The 19,732-nt window shown below is 44.6% G+C and overlaps 1 protein-coding gene and 1 pseudogene across 2 annotated transcripts; one reads left to right on the top strand and one right to left on the bottom strand.

Annotated features, from left to right (window-relative positions):
* LOC103648347 (LOC100274201-like pseudogene) lies at nucleotides 607-3,236 on the bottom strand (annotated as a pseudogene).
* On the top strand, nucleotides 6,223-18,998 carry LOC100279923 (uncharacterized). Of its 2 annotated transcripts, none has more exons than XM_008669611.2 (18): nucleotides 6,223-6,714; nucleotides 6,807-6,866; nucleotides 6,969-7,045; nucleotides 8,169-8,226; nucleotides 8,301-8,384; nucleotides 8,474-8,510; nucleotides 8,836-8,905; nucleotides 14,497-14,691; nucleotides 14,774-14,866; nucleotides 16,455-16,686; nucleotides 16,768-16,851; nucleotides 16,934-17,085; nucleotides 17,461-17,560; nucleotides 17,665-17,814; nucleotides 17,904-17,981; nucleotides 18,076-18,198; nucleotides 18,316-18,429; nucleotides 18,517-18,998. In XM_008669611.2, the coding sequence occupies exons 1-18, from the start codon at nucleotides 6,415-6,417 to the stop codon at nucleotides 18,595-18,597; spliced, it is 2,088 nt and encodes a 695-aa protein (XP_008667833.1). In that variant the 5' UTR covers nucleotides 6,223-6,414; the 3' UTR covers nucleotides 18,598-18,998. The 2 variants fall into 2 exon arrangements, with proteins under 2 accessions (XP_008667833.1, NP_001146345.2); NM_001152873.2 differs by having other exon boundaries at nucleotides 6,350-6,714; nucleotides 17,464-17,560; nucleotides 18,517-18,992.
* The last annotated feature ends 734 nt before the right edge of the window (nucleotides 18,999-19,732 follow it).

The following is a 19,732-nucleotide window of genomic DNA, read 5'->3' on the forward strand; positions in this document are numbered from 1 at the left end:
GGAACTTGCTTGGTTTAGCAACTCTGCTTCGCCTATAATGCGCCCACTTTTAAGCTTCGCGATGGTGCAGTGCAGTGCACACACAAAGCCAAAGGGTCCGTTAACTGCACGAGTCTAGCTTATTTCTCTCTTTCTGTCAGATCATACAACTTAACAAAAGGTACTCTAGTTCACTTAAGAAAAAAATTGGGCGGATCCAGTAACCCCAAGGGATTAGAACTTGCATCCTAGCGGTGCGAATGATCCTAGCTTCTTCTTTTTTGTTTTGTTTTTTTTTTGGGTACCAGCAGCATCTGATGGAACAAAATAATGGTCGTAAACACTTCTGTCAGCCTGGAGCATTAGCGAACAACACAACTTCTGGCTGACTGATGATACCGGAACAATCAACGGGGGAGGGAGTGGGGGAAGATAATGGACAGGTAGATTCAGAGCCTCGCTGAAGCCACCCGCGGCCACAGCTTTGTTAGGAGAATAAGCAACCGGAGCGTCCTAGTCCTAGCCTGTATATATCTCGCCGCCAAGTGCAGATCGGAATCCTACTATGTGAAGAACAAAATTTTGTCGGCCGCCTTTATGCTTGCTCTTCCGGCTTGCAGTAGATTCACGGCTAGCTCTTGGTTGCGGCGGCGTACCCCCGGCGGTCAGCACCGCCACGCCGACACGGAGACCAGCTCGCCGCGCTGACAGTAGAGGCAGAGCGCGCTGCCAGTAAGAAGCAGAGGGCACCACCGCGCTTCTCCACACGGAACCCCATTAGCGCCATCCGCTTAAGTAGGGCCTCGGCCTGCGACTCGGCGAACGTGCTGGCCTGCACCGGCATCAACCCCGCCGACGCGAGACCGGTCCGCCACGGCAGCGGCGGCGGCTTGTCCACGGCCGCCGCCGCGCGGTGGCGCGACACCACACGCAGCTCCACGTCGGATTGGACCATGAACCGCTCGATCCTGCCGACCGCCTCGGCGTCCGCGCCCCCCACGGCGTCGACAGAGTCCAGCAGGGACACGCAAGGCTGGAACGCCTATAGCAGGTGCGTGGCGAACGACAGCTCCGTGCGGTCGCAGCCGCGGTCCACGGACACCACCACCTTGGCGCCGAGCCGCTTCACGAGGCGGAGCACGGCCGGCATTGCGGCCACGTGGGCTGACCCCACGGGGAGGTGAACGGCCACGGCGTCGCCGCTGGTGATGGCCACCAGCTCCGCGGGATCCAGGGCGTCCACGTTGTACGTCGCGAACTGGAGGAACACGCCGAGCTCGCGGGCGAAGCCCGACAGGTTCTCGTGGATGAGGTTCAGCTCCAGCCGGTGGTGCGACGCCGGCGACACCAATGCAGTCCCCTTGAGCGTCGCCGCGGGGCAGCACTACGCCAGCTCTTGCATCAGCTACGCACACTGCTCGCCCATGCCGATGTCCAGGTTCAGCACGTGGATGCGGCCGGAGGCCCCGAGCTCGTCCAGCACCGCCTGCAGGTGAGGTGCGCGAACTGGAGCACGGGGGGCACCTCGGAGAAGGCCTTGTACGCGCCGGCCATCGGGTGGGGTCGCTTCGGCTACGGTGCCGCGTTCAGGGACGGGTGCGAGCCGAAGAAGTTGGGTGTGTGGCCGAAGGGCACCGGCTTGGCGTCCTCCAAGGTCGGCGCGAACGGCATGGTGGAACCGAACGCCAGCGACATCATGGACGGCGCGTGGTCCAGCTCAAGGACCGGCGAGTCCATGACAGACCCCATGGTCGCAGACGCGTCCTCGCCGCCGATGATCCACCTGAGGAAGGTGTGGTCGGGGGCGAGCCCGGGCGGCGCCACGGCGTCGGCGACGTCCCACCCCTCGCCGACGCCAAGGCCCATGTCAAGCGGCGTGAGCTGCCACTCCTCCTTGCCCCCCGCCACGGCCTCCTCCGCCCCTCCTCCCCCTGGCCATGCTGCCGCCACCGGCGGCGGGGAGACGTTCTTGGCGTTAGCACCGGCGACGGCCGCCGCACCGACGGGGAGGGAGTGGCGAACTAAAGCGGGGTTGGTGGTCGGAGGCCAGGGTGATGCCGACTGGCGGAATGGGCCACGGTCGACGACGGGAACAAGGACCCGGCGAAGAGGTCGGGAGGACAGGGGTGGGAGCGGCGGGGCCGTGGGGATATCACGAGAGGGCCAAGGATTTGGAGGATAGTGGAGCCGCGGAGGATCCCTAGAATGGCGCCTTCCATCGACGGAGCGCGAGCGTGGGGCGATAATGGCGGAGGCAGGGATGGAGAGTCCCTAAATGGCGCGACCGAGATTCTGGGTTGGGAGCGAGAGGCAGAACAATGGCACACATGTGGACGGCTACAATAAAGACTTATAGAGTAGTAGGGATATAATAAACGAGAGCCTTACCTCAGGTACCAAACACTATGGGGCGTTTGGTTACCTGTATACGTCGGCATCGTGCTCCACGGATGCAACTACTGAGCGTTTGGTTGCTTGGATGGAGGTTGAGGCCTGTCTCACACGGTACAGAATTTCCTCATGAGTCAGTTTCTACTCATGCGGCAAAAATCTTCGTTTCTACGTGGCCAGGCTCGCGCGAGCGCAATAAGCGCGTGGATGGGACATGTCAGTGGCTTTGTGAGTGTAAGAAGATGCCTGCATAAAGCTAACCAAACGAAATCTCCGAGCAACCAGGTGTGGATACGATAACCAAACATCACCCGTATGCATGCGCTCAACCTGGCTACTTGGAGCTTGGCTGCCCAAGTACAGCTTGGCTCATATAAGAAGGGAATCAAACAGGCCATACGTGACCAACCAAATACTTGCATGGGGTATTAGAGTTGTCTACTTGTCTCAATGAAATCCTTAGGCTATCTGCAGCGATTACCCCTAAATTTATTCTTTTATATCACTTTTTTGTGTCACGTCATTAACATTCCACCCCTACTTTTTCATCTTCCGTAGCGGTTCCCCCTATTTTCTCCCCCTATACCCCACTACAACCATAAAATATCATTTCATATACTATTTTTTATCTACTATCATTTTTTTCTACTAACAATTACTAGCGGACCCACGGCTACGGTAGCAAACAGTGTTAGCGCAGATGAGCAGTGGCACGCCAGAACCAGGGGAGAGAGAAGTTGTCCGATGCTGGGGTGTCTTGTATTTTTTCTTTTATCAATGGGTTTAAGATTCACTAGCTTTCTCATTCTACTCTTTCACAAAGGAGTGCGACAAGAACTCAATGAATCTTATGCTATTCATTAAATAGATGATTTCTTTTTTTATTTATTAGAGTAGAGTATCGGCAAGGAATCTCGATTATTAATTCGTTTTTTAAGTATTATTAAGTAAGCCATCCATAATGCATAGACTACCCCTCCCATTTCCTAATTTTGAATGTAATACTTTATTGATTTTTTAGTCCCTTTAATTGACATAGATGTAAATACTTTAATAAGATGATGCACAAGAAAGGGTCAGGCTAGCTCAGTTGGTAGAGCAGAGCACTGAAAATCCTCGTGTCACCGTCGAGTGAGAGCCTCCAATCTTGGAAGGCTTGTAGCCTTCGAACTGTTATGATACTATAACTCTCTCCAACAAAGACCATCCTGTAAACCAAATTTAGACAATCGAACGTCCTGTATGGCGTGGTGGCGCCCAACAACGAAGTTCCGATAAAATATCGGTCCATCATCAGCGCCGCCGTGCATCCACCAGTCGCCGTTCAGGGCCACCGTCGTGCATCCACTAGTCGTCGTGCATCCACCAGCAGCGGCCATGCCTGCGTTCAAGGCCCTGGCGTCGGGCTTCGCCGTGCCCAAAACTAGCAAGTTAGCTCCGGCCACCATAGCCACGCGCTACGCCCCTGATGGGGCAACTTTGACGCTGGTGAAGCTGGATTGCGGACGGCGGGGACCAGCTCGTTTCCAACGCCGATGAACAGACATGAGCGCTGGGAGCGCTCGGCTGTGCCTGATGCCGACGAGTGCGTGGTCGTCGACCAGGCGCAGTCGCGGGGCTCGTCTTGGCTGACGCAGAGGCCGCCGTGCTGCCCGCGGTATTCTTGTAGCTTCGATTTCTTTTCTTGTGCCCAATTGGAGTGAAGCTGTGGAAGAAAGGCGACAACAGCTTGCAATGCACATGTTTGACGAAATGGTTGAGCAGAAGAACAGAAAAATAAACCGTTGTTTTCATGCTACCACCAGTATATGTATAGTGAAATCTGATACCACTATAATTATATAGAGGACATAATTTAGAAAACGTTAATATGATACCACTATAATTATAGAGGACCTAATTTAGGAAATGTTACTATGGAGACTGAGAAGATATAAAAGATGATATTTTTAGAGTGTGTTGTAAAATACAGAGAATATTATTTTAAAAAGTGAAATTTAGGAGACGTTACTGGAGATAGCCTAAGATTAGAGGAGATTCCTATCCTTTATGTCTCCATCAGCATTCTCTAAACGGTTCTCTAGATATAGATGACACTGCTGGATTTTCTCCATATAAAGTTTCTCTTTCCTCTCCTCAATCCATTTTAATATTTTAAACAACAGATTTAATAAAACAAAAAAATGTACAATAAATTTGAAAGTATGAAAAATGCTATGCAGTCATATTTACTATATACCATAATGCTATGCAGTCATATTTACTCTATCTCAACTATATACCAACTTTTATATATTATATCATTTTTAATTTTGTACCGTATATGTGCTGCCGCATGCTGCTCACGGTGCAGTGTATAGGTGCATTGCATAGAGTTCCCTCCGTACCACGTTGGTTACGATTTATACTCTTGTATAGTAAGGACCTGTTTGGTTAGAGGGATTAATATTTAATTCATGGTTTTTAGTTCTGTTTAGTCTTTATTTTGCCAAACAGAGGGACTAAAGTAGGGACTAATTATTTTTAGTCTTCCCTTACATGGGTGCTAAAAGGAACTAAAGAACAACTTTCATTTTTAATTGTCCTTATCTAGAAAATTAGTGTTAAACAAGAAAAAGAGACATTTTAGTTTTTATATGTTGTATTTAATGTATTTAGAATCTGTTTAGTCTCTATAACTAAATAAAATAAGGATTAGAGTTTAATCTCGAACTAAACTTTAGTCCTAAGACTAATAGAACCAAACACGACATAAAAGGCATACAGCCCTCCGCAGCTGCCGCGTAGTACATGGAGCACTGCCTTAAATAAATATCGTGGAAGTTGCAGATGCCGGCCGCGTATCCCAGTCCAGAATCTAGAGTCGAGACAAAAGCCAATTTTCCCGACTGATTGAAAATCCCCGCTCGCTGTTGACTGCAGATGCAATCCCAGTATCCCACAAGCACAAAATCCTCAAATGGCCTGTCACGCCTTTCGCATTCCTTTCCCGCAACAGAAAATTTTCCTTATAATCACTGTATGTTATTTTTCGCGTTTAAGAAAAGCAAGCGAAAAAAGTTCCTTATAATTATGTACGTTATTTTTTTCGTTTAAGAAAAAGCAAGCGGACAAGGCACTTCCAGCCCGCGGGCTTGTCCGTCCGCAACAATTAAGGATGATAACAGAAAATTCTCCATCCGGAATAACTCTCTATACCATTTTCACGACCAAAGAATTTCACCTCGGGATTCATACTAACACTTAGGGTTTATTCGTTTACTCTCAATCCATATGAATTAGATAGGATTAGATATGCTTCAGTCTTAAATAAATCAAAATCTTTCATAATTTTTTTCAATCTCATCCAATCCACACGTGATAGGAATAATCGAACAAGCCCTGGGATATTTCTTTCCCATCTACGTTCTCCGCAGGAATAATTCCCGAAGGATATCTCGTTTTCATTTAAATTATAATTACGACATACATCTTTTATTATTAATGCAAAACATTTTTACTTATACTTATCGTAAGACATAATAAATCATTATGTGTCATTAAAATGAACACATTTATATAATAATTAATCTCTAGACAAGGAAATTATTTATTTTTATTATTAATTAGTTTAAAAAACATTGTCGTATGCTGGTTTAAAGGGTCTCTGGGTCTCCGCGGGGAACAGAGATGGGAAATGCTTCCCTGTCCCCATCATCTCGGAAAGAATTCCTCTCTATTTTATATCATAAACTTTCTCATCTTCGCTCTCTAGATTTCTGTTTGAGTACTCTAGTATTGATCTCAATCTATAATATTAAAGTGAATTGAGGTATAAATTAGTTTAATTTACGTCTTAATTCACCTCAAGATTGAGATACTAGGCCTTGGAGGGAATTTCCGTGGAGAATCAGGATCGGCCCCATTGCCGTCTCTAGCACCACTAGTAGCGAAGCCACTGGTTGTTGGTAGGTGCACGCACCCCACCCCCTCCTGCCGTCCTCGATCTCGTCTCCTCCTCCCTACCCAATCCCTCGCGGTGGGCGAGGGTGGAAGCGAGTGACGATGGCGGCGCTGGAGGCGGCGAGGGAGTGGGCGGGCTCCGTCATACCGCCGGAGCTCGCCGCCGCCGCGGGGGGAGACCCACTCGCCGCGCTGGCGGCCACCGCCGCGGCCCTCGTCGCGGGGCTGCTTATTATCGCTGTCTGGTTCCGATCCGGAGGCGGGACGCCGTCCAAGCCGGTCGCCACGCCGGTACGGCCACCGCCGGTCAAGGTGGACGCCGACGCCGACGTTGATGACGGCCGGAAGCGCGTCACCATCTTCTTCGGCACACAGACTGGCACCGCCGAGGGGTTCGCAAAGGTCGCTGCCCGATCCGATCCCACTCGCGTTTAGTCTAGTTTGTTCCGTTGCCTCTTTTTTTTTTTGACTCGATGCGTTTATGTACTCATCAGTCCATGGCGGAGGAGGCGAGGGCGCGGTACGAGAAGGCCGTGTTCAAAGTGGTGGATCTGGTAATTTTGCATGATCTACATCTATATGCGTACGTGTGTGTTCTAAGCTAGATTGGGCTGCCGGCTGTGCTGGAGCTTGAGAGATTTCTGGGACGTGTGCAGGATGACTATGCTCAGGAGGACGAGGAATACGAGGAGAAGCTGAAGAAGGAAACTGTGGTGCTGTTCTTCCTAGCAACGTGAGCCCCCCCCCCCCCCCCCCCCTCCTCTGTGTGCTGATTCGCCCATTGGCGGATTGCGCCCGTTGTCGCTTGCACCTTATTCCATGACCCACCTGCCTTTGGTTGGAGCTCAAATTAAGCTGTCTGGATCGGTGAATTGCGGCTTTTGTCGCTTGTGCCTTGATTCCACAGTTGATAATCCACCTGTCTTTTGTTGTCAAGATCAAGCGAACTTTGTGGACGCCTAGCTTCCGTCATTTGTCGCTTGTTGCTAAATTCCATTGATTACAATCCAACTTTTGTGGCTTGGTGAATTACTCTTTTCTGTGTGCCCTAGTAGCTAGTTCCATAATGCACCTGCCTTATTTTGTTAAGCTTAATTTCTGTGTAGATTGGCTAAGCACCTTTGTTGGTCACTTCTTAATTAGGAATCCAGCTGCCTTGTAAATTTCAAATGCCCAGTCCTTTTACTTGGTGTGCCTTAGAAAAAAACACTTTGTATGAGGTGAAAAAACACTTTGTAACTTTAATCATCCATTGATGACATGATAGTTTAATGTAGCCTTCCACTGATAACGCATAGTTTAATGATACATGTGTTGCGAAAGGGCCTCTAGCCGAGTTGGTTAGGTGGTATGAGTAGCACTCCTCAAGTCTTAGGTTCAACTCCCCGTGGAAGCGAATTTTAGGTTGTGGTTAAAAAAAAATCCCTCGTCTGTCCCACGCCAAAGCACAGGTCTAAGACCCCGTCGCTGTCGTTTCTCACATGGGCTATGGTGCCGCTGTGTATGGGTGGGGCAGGTGTTCGCGGGTTTTTTCGACCTGTCTGGGGCTGTCTTACTCCCCACAAGTCAAGTTTTTTTAATGATACAGGTGTTCATTTTGTCAGAATTGGAATCACTTTGCTGTCTGTTCTGTGGAGAATTGGCTCCATTTATCTTGGCTGCGTTCAAATAGACATCACAATTTTATCGTAGCACAACCTTATTTTCATTTATGATACAGTAAATAGTTTGGGCAAAATTTCCTTCTCCATGATTTATGAACAAGTAATATTGTTTGTTATGAATTATGCAGCCTATCTCTTTTAGTTAAAATATTTCATCTGTATTTTGTGGCAAATTAAATTCATGGTATGCAGATATGGGGATGGGGAGCCAACTGATAATGCAGCACGATTCTACAAATGGTTTACTGAGGTTTGTGCAGTCCCCATAGTTGGGTTGTGTTGACTACTATTACACTTTTGACCTCTTTTCAATACCTAAAACAGGGAAAAGAGAAGGAAGTTTGGTTGAAGGATCTTAAATATGGTATTTTTGGCCTTGGAAACAGGCAATACGAACATTTTAATAAGGTTAATGCACAGAATTGCATGTTATTGTTATTTGGAAGCTGGTTACTTTTGAGTGTTTTTGTTATTGATTATGCACGTGTAAAATGCAGGTTGCAAAGGTGGTAGATGAGCTAGTAGAGGAGCAGGGTAAGTAATTTACCTAGTTTCCATGGGAAAAGTTGAAACAAGTAGATCACTAGCATTAGGGGACATTCTCAACATAGTGATTTATTTTTCAAAGCTGGAAATTTTAGGATTTTCCCATTATGGTGCCATGGTAATGATAGAAACCATAACACATTCTTTTCCCTTGTACTGATCACATTTATTTTAACGTGAGAATCTATTGTGCTAAATGCATGCATTTTCCCCATTAGCTGCCATGGTAGGTCCTTCATGATGTAGGGTTTCATGATTCATGATTTTGGTATTTGATTTTGTTGTCATGGCTTCCAATTTCTTGTGTATCTAGGTGGGAAACGTCTTGTTCCTGTTGGCCTTGGAGACGATGATCAGTGCATTGAGGATGATTTCACTGCATGGTACAAAAGCTACAATGATATATATAATCTGCTGTGCATTCCTTTGCCTCGGTAGAATCCACCATGTGGATTGTTGATACAAAGTAGTGTGGTGGACTGAATGGTAGTGTCGCTTGTTGCCACAAAAAAGCAAATCCATGCTTGTTCTAATTTGCAGTGTTGATAGGTCAGCTTTGAGCCCTTTTTTTGCCTTGGTGATGGATGAGGTCACAAGGGATGTACAAGGGATAACCTTTTTTTCCTCGAACACGCAGGAGACGTGCACATCATTAAATTAAAAAAATAGAACAAAAGGTCAAAAATGGATTTTCTTTTTGCGGACGATGTAGTGCTAGTTGATGAAAGCCGATCAGGAGTAAGTAGTAAACTAGAGTTGCACCAGGAGATTCTAGAGTCTAAAGTATTAGACTCAGTAGAACTAAAACCGATATGTGAGATGTGACTTCGGCACTACTACGCATGAGGAAAGGAGATGTTAGTTTGGAAGGTCAAATAGACCTTTTGGGATTTAGGATCAATCGATGATTTCAAGTCGCCTAGTCGCCTGGTCGAACCCTGGGACCGACCAGGCGACTAGTCGCGATTAGGCGACGACTAGGGCGACTAGTCGGTCCTAGTCGGTCCCTGGTCGTCCTAGACTAGTAGCTATACTTATATAGGTATATATATAAATATACATGTATACATTATATAAATTAGAACAAACAACTAGGATAAGGGGAAAGGACGCAGCCACAGCCGGTTGGAGACTGCAGCAGGCTGCAGAACTCCAGGAGAAGGGGCAGGGACACATGGTGCTGTAGCCGCCGCCCGCCGGTGTAGCCGTCGGCAATCAAAGTCCAGGACTGCAGGGGCGTGCAAGAGACTGTTGGCGGCTAGGTTAGATTAGGAGAGGAGAGGAGACGTGCAGTGACTGTAGATGGGCTAAAAAAGGCCCAATAACTAAACCCTAGCCGGGACGACCAGGACACATAAGTCGGACGACTAGTCGCCCTAGTCGATGATTAGTCGGACGACTAGGTTGTCTAGTCGAGTCGTTCAGCAAATCATGTACTAATTACCGACCAGGCTGACTAATCGCGATTAGTCGGACGACTTGAAATCATTGGGATCAATGTTACAAAGAGACGGGGATATTAATGAAGATGTTAGCCATAGAATCAAATCACTGTGGATGAAGTGGCGTCAAGCATCTGGCTTTCTATGTGACAAGAGGGTACCACAAGAGCTAAAAGGCAAGTTTTAGGACGACGGTTAGACTTGCTATGTTGTATGGTGCAAAATGTTGAACTACAAAAGATGATATGCTCAATAGATAATTGTTACTGGAATGTGTATGTTGCATTGGATTTGTGGCCATACAAGGGATCAAGTTTAGAACGATGATATACATGAAAGGCAAGGGGTAGCACCAATTGAAGAAAAGCTTGTCCAACACCGGTTGAGATGGTTTGAACATGTGCAACGGAGACCTCCGGAGACACTAGTGTGTAGTGGGATTTTAAGGCGCGATGTCAATGGGAAGATAGACACGGAAAAGACCAAAGTTGACATAGGAAGAGACAGTAAAAGGAGATTTGAAAGGATGCAATATACCTAATGATTTAGCCTCGAATGGGGGTGCATGAAAAACAACTATCCATGTGTCTGAACCTTGACTTGTGGTTTTTGTTGGGTTTCAACTCTAGCCTACACCAACATGCTTAGGACTAAGGCTCCCTTTGGTTGGGCTTTTGAACTTGCTTTTGCTTTTGCAAACGCCAAAATCCAACCAAAGGGGTGGAAAGAAACAATTGCTTTGGGTCAATTGCTTCTTTTACTCTGGTAAAAAATTGAAAGTAGCTCCCTCCGCTTTTACCTGTTGTGAAGGTGAGCAACTTCAAAAAATTACCTAGTTCCCATGAACACCTAGCAGGTAAAGCCCTTGGGGCCTCACGTACCCCGGGGCACCTAACGAATAAAGGCCCCTAGGTCCCTCATACCCTGGGGCACCTAGCGGGTAAACCCCCAGTGCCCTTGCCCCCTGGGGCCACCTAATGGTACAAGCTCTCAGAAGTCCTTGCGCCTCGGGGTACGTGTTAGCTCAGGCTCCTGGGGTCCCACATATAGGGACCTAGAGGACCAAAGGACCTTTCCCAGGGAGATATGGTCTTGGCAACCCCATCGAGTTGCCACAAGGCTAAAAGGCGTCAAGTGCCCATTAGGGTCACACAGAACAAAGGTGTGGGCCTAACCCTAGGAAAGTAAAAAGGAGTGCATGAGAGCAATGACCTAGCGTTAAGTCTAAGGTACATCACATTGAATGCACGATAGGTCATATTATAGGGCTGGTAAGGCATGCGAAGATACATCACAACCTGCATAACACTTGAGGGCTCTAAACCAGACACTCCATGGTCCTATAACATCAGTAATATGCGTACACACTACTTGGAAGTTTGATAAAGCTGAAAGAACAACACCGTAACCTATTGGGATTGGGTGACATGGCTAGTGGCTACGACACAAAGGTTTGTGGCATAGATATTAAACGCGTGAGACAGGCATGGCGGGTTGTCTACCAAAGGATGACTCCGACAACATTGTATTAAATGTGGAGATACACACATGCCACCACCTTGACTTGCACAACGGACGCAATGCCGCTACACAGATAAACTAGAATATATCGCGGTATGAGAGCTTGAAACCCTCGCCTGTGGGAAGGTTGAGAGGATCCACCTCAATAGGACAGAACGGTATGAGGGGTCACACTCATGGTAAGGGGTACTGGAAGCATTAATACATAAGAGTAGATCAGTATGATTACATGGCCCCATTAAGATGCTCCATGAAGATCCTCTAATGTGATATGTGTAGTTAGCCCTATGACAGGCTAGGGCCACAAAATTGAAGGTAGTTCATCCAAGCCAAGAGTGATAGAAAGCGGATAGCTCAGATTTAGTTCTTTACTCCTCAGAGAGGATCTCCTCTACCTCACTTAAAGCTTGAAATCTTGTACATTGTTTTCATATAAAGACTCTCCACTAGAAAGATGACATATGATATTACACTTCAAGCAACCCAAACCTCCGTAAAAACCCCCATGTCACCCTTGTCATTACTGTGCTAGTAATGTCATGATCTGATAGGCAAACTCTACAACATCAGGATTCACTCGAATTGATTCTACATTGGTACCTTGCGTACCCTGGTGTTGTTATCTCGACAACACTATTCTAGCTTATAGATTAAATATATGCCTTAAATCTATAGCAGTGAGTATATCCATGTTTAATTCTGCAAAAACTTTACATGACCATTTGAACTACGAAAGCATTTTGTCTTTCTGTACAGAAATAAAAATGTTGTAATTTATTATGTTTGTTATGTTCTATTATGTTAGAAATGATCAGCTGCTACTGCTGCAGTACAGGAGCAATAGCAGCTCCACGCCTCCACCATGTCATATCCTGTCTATCTAGTGACAGCAGTTGGCAGTAGTGGTAGTGTATGATTGTATGGCCTGGTAGTTGGTAGTAGTAGATAGTGATCTGACTTTGATAGATGGAGTAGAAGGGCAAGCTGCATGTTAGAGCCTCTCCAATACTTGAAAAAAATAATCCGTAAATCAATCATTTTCCAATTTGCTAAGAAAAGTAGGGAACATATTTGTTGTCTTTCCTTAACCATTTCCAATATCTTGCTTCTAAAAGCTAGAAGGAAATTTTGCATCAGGAATCCCAGACTTCCCAAATGAGTTCCAGCCACTTCTATACTTTCTTTCTCTCTTGTACATTTGCTTTGGGAACCTTGTCTTTTCTCCTTATTCTTCCCCATGTTGTTCCACCTCCAGATTGGTGAATTGGATACACGCCTGTATCTTTCCTCATGATTGGGCGATTTTCTCAAGTGCAGAAAGATTGGGAGTTCAGATTCTGAGTTTTTGGAGAGATCTTTTTCAATCTTGCCAAAAAAAGATGAACAAAGCAAGTGTTACTTAGAAGAGGAAAGGCAAATGCAAATAGGGAAGGAGAATGCACATGAGGCACAATATTTGTTTGCCGGAGTTCGGTTCCACAAAGAAACCAATGTCTCTGTTGAGGGGTTAACATAGAACTAGATCTCTGTCAACCCTTTCCTCGCTCAAGCGATCACCAAGATCGAACTTGAGTCCCTTTCTTTTCTCAAATGGTGAGAGCAAACTCACACAAGTCACTCCACACAAAGTTGGAGGCTCTTGATTGCTTTAAAACTTTGGGAGCAGCAACTCCACACACTTTGATCACAAGAATTCTCTCCTTCCTCAGAATCACAACACAACTTAAGTGCTATTGCAACTCTTTTGCTATTCTAGCTCTCAAAAGATGTCTATTCTAAGCACATAACTCAATTTGGAGCACTTGAACGATTTGGATGGCTAGGAGATGATCCCTTTACTTCTATTTGATGTTTCTTAGCTCATGGATGGAGTTGTGCCCGGTTGGGGTGGTATGTATAGGCTCCCCACTCAAATATTGCCGTTTGAACCCCACTCAGATTTCTGCGCGTTCATTGGACATGTCTGGTGTCGCCTTAGAGGTGACCATTGGATAAAGATGTCAAATCGTTTAGTGTGTCAAGGTTCACCTGACATGTCCGGTATGCCACCGGACATGCCACGTCAGATAGCTGTTGAAGCCTTCACGCAGTCGACTGTTGAGCATTGTACACTCGGTGCCGAATTCAGTGTGCCACTTGACTGGTCTGGCGCCTTCTGTCCAACTTGGTCCAAAATATAGCCTCTTTGGTTGGTTCGGTGTGTCATCTGGTGCAACACCAGACTCGTCGGGTACCCTATATTTGACACGTCCATTTTGCAACCTTCTCTAAGTACCGTATTTGGTGGGGTGTTTGGTGCGCCATCGGATACGTTCGGTGTCCTCTGCTTCTCGAAGTCCAAATTCAGCCTTTCTGCAAGCCATATCCGGTGTGCAATCCGGTGCACCGTCGGATACGTCCGTTGTTCTCTGGCTGTTCTAAGTTGTTTCTTTGACTTCCTTTGCTTGCGCTTGTTTTGTATTGTCTCTTGGACTTTTGTATGACCTTTCCAAATATTCAGTAAGTCCCTTAAGTCCTTTGCATGACACTTATCTTCTGAATCTCTTTGCACATTTGTCCAAGTCTATGCTGCATCTTTTTAATTCTACAATCAATCACTTAGCTGAGTTGTTAGTCCAATTAGTTGTACTGGTCATCAAACACCAAACTAATATAGAAATAGTCTGAGGTCCATTTCCCTTACAGGAGTGGGTTTTGGACTTTTGGCAACTCTTGGAAATGCTCTTAGTTCGGTAATGTCATTTTGCACTGTGTTTGGGTGTGAGGTGTATTCTGTTCTCCCCCTTATCTCCCGTGCGCGTGAGCGCGCGCTGTCATTGGTGGTGGCTTACCTGATTCCTTAAGTCGATCAACATATTAGTTCTGTAGTGCATGATGTTTATTCTGTTTTTTTGTCTGATTCTAATCCATCCATTGGTATATTCTAAATGCCAGGTTGCTGTTTTGTATTTGTAATGTTTTTGGTATTGCTGCCTGAGTGAGAACCATATATTCCTTATTGTTTTCTGTAGGAAAGAACTAGTGTGGCCAGAATTAGATCAATTGCTCCGCGACGAGGATGACACAACTGGTGCATCGACTCCATATACTGCTGCTATTCCTGAATACAGAGTTGTTTTCATTGACAAATCTGACCTGTCATTCCAAGATAGATCATGGACACTAGCCAACGGTACTGGTGTGATTGATATTCAACACCCTTGCAGGTATTTGGACACCAGACAATTTGCTAACAACTTTTTGATTGCCATTAAAATTTTTCTTTACAATAATATTATTAATTGCTAGGTCTAATGTTGCTGTTCGGAAGGAGCTGCACAAACCAGCTTCAGATCGCTCTTGTATCCATCTCGAGTTTGACATTTCTGGCACTGGTCTTGTGTAAGTTTCCTGATGTATATATTCTTTTTCCTCTTATATTCCTTTATTTCAGTCTTGATCCTATCTATGTTCCACTGGTTTCCCTGTGAAAAGGATGTTATCATTTTTTTGCTGCTTTGCTAGGGACATGCTATATTCCATTGGGTTTTATTTATATTCATAGTATTAAAGTCTTGTACTTACATACATAGCTCAGCTACTAATGGGGTGTTTAGGTTGAGGAATAGAGTGATCCATCACCAAACTCATGATATTATTGTTTGGTTTGGTATGGAATGGGTTCATCAATCACTACCTCATGGCTCATGCACTTCATTGGGATTGAGTCATCTCGTCACATTTTAAGGGGCAAACTCATGATGAACCACTCTCGATGTAGGATGAGGTGATCCCACTATCCAAACAGCCCCTGAGTACAAGTCCTATGCCAGAATATTCATTATGACTTGTGAGCATGATTTAGGCTACTGCAGATAACCTAAATAATTTGCACTATAATACATCAGCAGAACCTCACTTGGTCCTTTAATATTTTTCACTAAAAAACTAGGAAATATTTCTGTTTCATGAATTGGAAATGACTCAATTTGTGGTACCACAGGGATGACATATTTCATGTATTTAGATTAGCGATAAGTAGGGATGCCAGTTCCACTCATTTTGGGTCATTGGGTTGATCCACAACTTGCTAAAATGAAATAAAAGGGTGGGTGCTACCTAATTAATTTTGGGGAAGAAATGATTTAATTTAGGCCTTATAGTGCCCACTTGCATCCCTGGAGATAAAAGGTTCCTAACCAGTACATTTATTCGTGTTAGTCTTGAATCTCGTACGTAGGAATGACTTGGATCAAAGTGCAAAATATAGCATGAATAGCTTGTTACGGTCCAACTCCCACCTTATTTTTGTGACTGGATTAGGTTCTATCAGTCAGCCAAGAATGAAATCAATTTACTTTCATGGTTTTGGCATCATTTACGCCATCAAATAGGAAAGGAACATATTGGATTCTGATAGTTTGGCGATTGGTTTATGAGCCAAACTGTCATGATTAGGACGAGGTATAATCATGTGAATAATGTTATTACTTGGTACCATGGCAGTCAGGTTGATGCCAACATGACAACAGGCAGATTAGTAGATCCTATAATGTTTTCAGTTGGTTGACTAACTTATTAACTGGCTTACTAAATAATTTTATTTTCTTATGTTTGATTGCATTGACCCATTGAGGTGACAGTTCAGTCACAATTGTTTCACAAAACTCGAGATGGAAGCAGCAGCCATGTACTTATTTGAATACAACAAGAAGGATGTCTTTTAGTTGTAGGCAAGTTGGGGTAGGATGGAAATGAATTGCCATGTACTTCTTTGATTACTGTTCAACAGGACAAAACCAGTACTTGTGGTACATCAAACAGTTTAGCTTTGTGCCGATTGTTGCATTGCTTTGAATTCTAAATTTATTATCGGCATTGTCCAGACAATCTTGTTGTAGGTGTGAGTACTAGGACCCCCCCCCCCCCCCCCCCCCACCCCAATTTATAAAGACTACAGCATATCTGAAATTCTGAATGTTTGTTTCAGGTATGAAACCGGAGACCATGTTGGTGTATATGCAGAAAATTCTGTTCAGACTGTGGAGGAGGTTGAAAGGCTACTTGACCTTTCTCCAGACACATTCTTCTCCATCCATGCAGATGCAGAAGATGGATCTCCTCGTAAAGGAGGAGGTTCCTTGGCCCCACCTTTCCCATCTCCATGTACCTTGCGGACTGCGCTTCTACGATATGCTGATCTACTCAATCCACCGAAGAAGGTCCACATGATTTCTAAGAATTATCCTTTCTATTTTCCTTGTGATTGTTTGACCAATCTTTGAATGATGTAATCATCTCAGGCTGCTTTGCTTGCTTTAGCTTCTCACGCATCTGATCCAGCTGAAGCTGAGCGACTTAGATTCTTGGCTTCTCCTTCTGGAAAGGTTGTCTTCCTTTCAGAATCCCTATAGTATGCCATTTAAAGTGGATTTTTTCTTCTTTTCTGACTAGTAGAATTGTATGTAGGATGAGTATTCTCAATGGATAACTGCTAGTCAGAGGAGCCTTCTTGAAGTTATGGCCGCATTCCCTTCAGCTAAGCCACCACTGGGAGTGTTTTTTGCAGCAATAGCTCCTCGTCTGCAACCACGATACTACTCAATTTCATCATCTCCAAAGTAAGTATTTTTTGTACTATCAGTGTCCATTTCCTCTATTTGCAGCCTTTACCTACAAGTTTCAACATTACGTGTGCACTATTTACCTTTTGGAATGGGGGGGGGGGGGGGGGGTCATGTTACAGGAAGATGGTTAGCGGGAAGCCATGTGTACCTTTGGTAAAGCTAGTTTTCAAGTCTCTAGCTTTGTTTGATTTCTTCCGCCATGAAATTATTTAAAGCTTACAGTTCAGGCACCAGCTAAGCCTAAGATGCTGAGTTTCCATATGTGATAATGTTGGACTGTCTTGTTCATATCGGTGTGCCATATCATTATGCTTGAGGTGGTGGTATGTACCTTCCATTAGGGAGGCCTCTTGACAACTTATGTCTCAGCAGGATGGCTCCCTCCAGAATTCATGTAACATGTGCGTTAGTTTATGGGCCTTCACCAACAGGAAGGATCCACCAAGGAGTTTGTTCAACATGGATGAAGGTAGGCTCTTGTAAAAATTCCTTTTTTGGTCATTGAGCTCCAGCAATAACGAAGTTCCTAATAGTCTGATTTGTTATTCTTTGATTTGATCATATGCTTGACAGAATACAATTCCTCTGGAATATAGCGAAGAATGCAGCTGGGCTCCCATCTTTGTGAGGCAGTCAAATTTCAAGTTACCTGCTGATCCGTCCACTCCTATTATCATGATTGGTCCTGGGACAGGGCTGGCTCCTTTTAGAGGCTTCTTGCAGGTTTGTTTTCCAAGAATCCAGTGGGTGTGTATTTGCAAGGCTGCTTGAGAGTAGTTTAACTTATTCTTGCACTCCCTCCCTCCTGGCAGGAAAGGTTAGCATTGAAACAATCTGGGGCAGAATTGGGCACTTCAATCCTTTTCTTTGGATGCAGGAACCGTAATATGGTAAGGGTCGCTGGTTATGGGCACAATTGATTGTGTTATTGTTGTGTTTATCAGCAAAAATTGATGGAATTCGTTCTGAATTACCACCCTTCAGGACTACATATATGAAGATGAGTTGCAAACTTTCCTTGAGGAGGGGGCGCTTTCTGAGCTAATTGTTGCATTCTCTCGGGAAGGGCCAACGAAAGAATATGTGCAGCATAAGATGGTGGAAAAGGTCAGATACAATACAACATACACCCTTCCTTAATATACTGTCACTTTTCAAGTGTTTTGAGTATTCAATGTCCACTAGAAGATGTGCTCAACTAGATTTACTTCTTTTTGTTACCAGGCCACAGATATTTGGAACATCATCTCAAATGGTGGTTACTTATATGTTTGCGGTGATGCCAAGGGAATGGCTAGAGATGTACACAAAATGCTTCATACAATAGTCCAAGAGCAGGTAGATGACAACCGCAATTCATCATCTAATACGTGACTATTAACTTCAGTATGTTGTTTGTAACATCTTATTTGTATTTTACCTCAGGGATCTTTGGATAACTCCAAAACCGAGAGCTATGTAAAGAGCCTGCAGATGGAAGGAAGGTACCTCCGTGATGTATGGTGACACATCACCTCAAATAAGCCATAGCTCTAGCGTGTGGAAGTAAAGCTGGCTTTGCGTGTATGACATGTCTAATGCCAACCCAATCGTCAGCTTTGGAATGAAGCGTGCCATTGATGATATACTGAAATGAGTTGATCAGTGCAATTCTTTGACATCTAACTATTTATTATTATATGAGATGGGAGGAACTGATGGAGAATAAATGCTGCTGTAGATTTGTAGAAGTTCAAAAAAATTGGGTACCCCTGACAAGTTTGTAGCCAAGGGGGTACATCATACAGTTTGAGATGAGGACACTATGTATACTGTTTGAGACGAGGACATTATGTATACTACTCTAGAAGGCTACCGAAACCAAATTTTGCATCTGTTTATTAAAAGCTTGTACTTTTATCATGGTATCCGTCGTTGGCAATCTACAACTTTGTACAGCCGCAATGTTGCATCGAAGGTGCAGCTTGCTTCGGCACCCGTAGGGATGCAAGTTCTAATTATTCAGGGTTCCTGGGTTGACCAGGCTGCAAGTTCTAATTGGGCTGAAAACATGGAGATGTCGGATCATTCACCATTGGTCTGATAACCCTAAAAAGGGTTCGATGCCTCAAAATTCCATCTAACTAATCCAACTTTGTAAACCTTGTAAATGGATTTTGATACTACTTTTGGGATTGTCCTAAGCCACCTAGAGTTAAACACAACAAATATGCACCATACCAAACTTATTAGATTTATTTAAGTCCTTGTTTGTTTAGTTCCAGAATTATATACTTATCAATTATCACGATCTAGTTATCTAGATTAGATAATTCACCTAATAATATGTGTTGTTTGTTTACCTCTCAACTTATTTAATATGGATTATATAATCTAAATGGTAAATAAATAGAGCCTAAGTCAAGTTACTAGTCCATAACCCTATACCCCTTTATAGTACGATTAAAAGAAAAAAAAATAAAATCTTAAACTGCTCTAAATGTCTTTCAACTCTAAACAACACTTAGAACTAGTCCATAACCCTATACCCCTTTATAGTACGATTAAAAGAAAATAAAATAAAATCTTAAACTGCTCTAAATGTCTTTCAACTCCAAACAACACTTAGAACTAGTCCATCATTAGCCTTGTCTTCCATCCT

This window comes from Zea mays, chromosome 2, assembly GCF_902167145.1.
Source record: "Zea mays cultivar B73 chromosome 2, Zm-B73-REFERENCE-NAM-5.0, whole genome shotgun sequence".
Classification (NCBI taxonomy): domain Eukaryota; kingdom Viridiplantae; phylum Streptophyta; class Magnoliopsida; order Poales; family Poaceae; genus Zea; species Zea mays.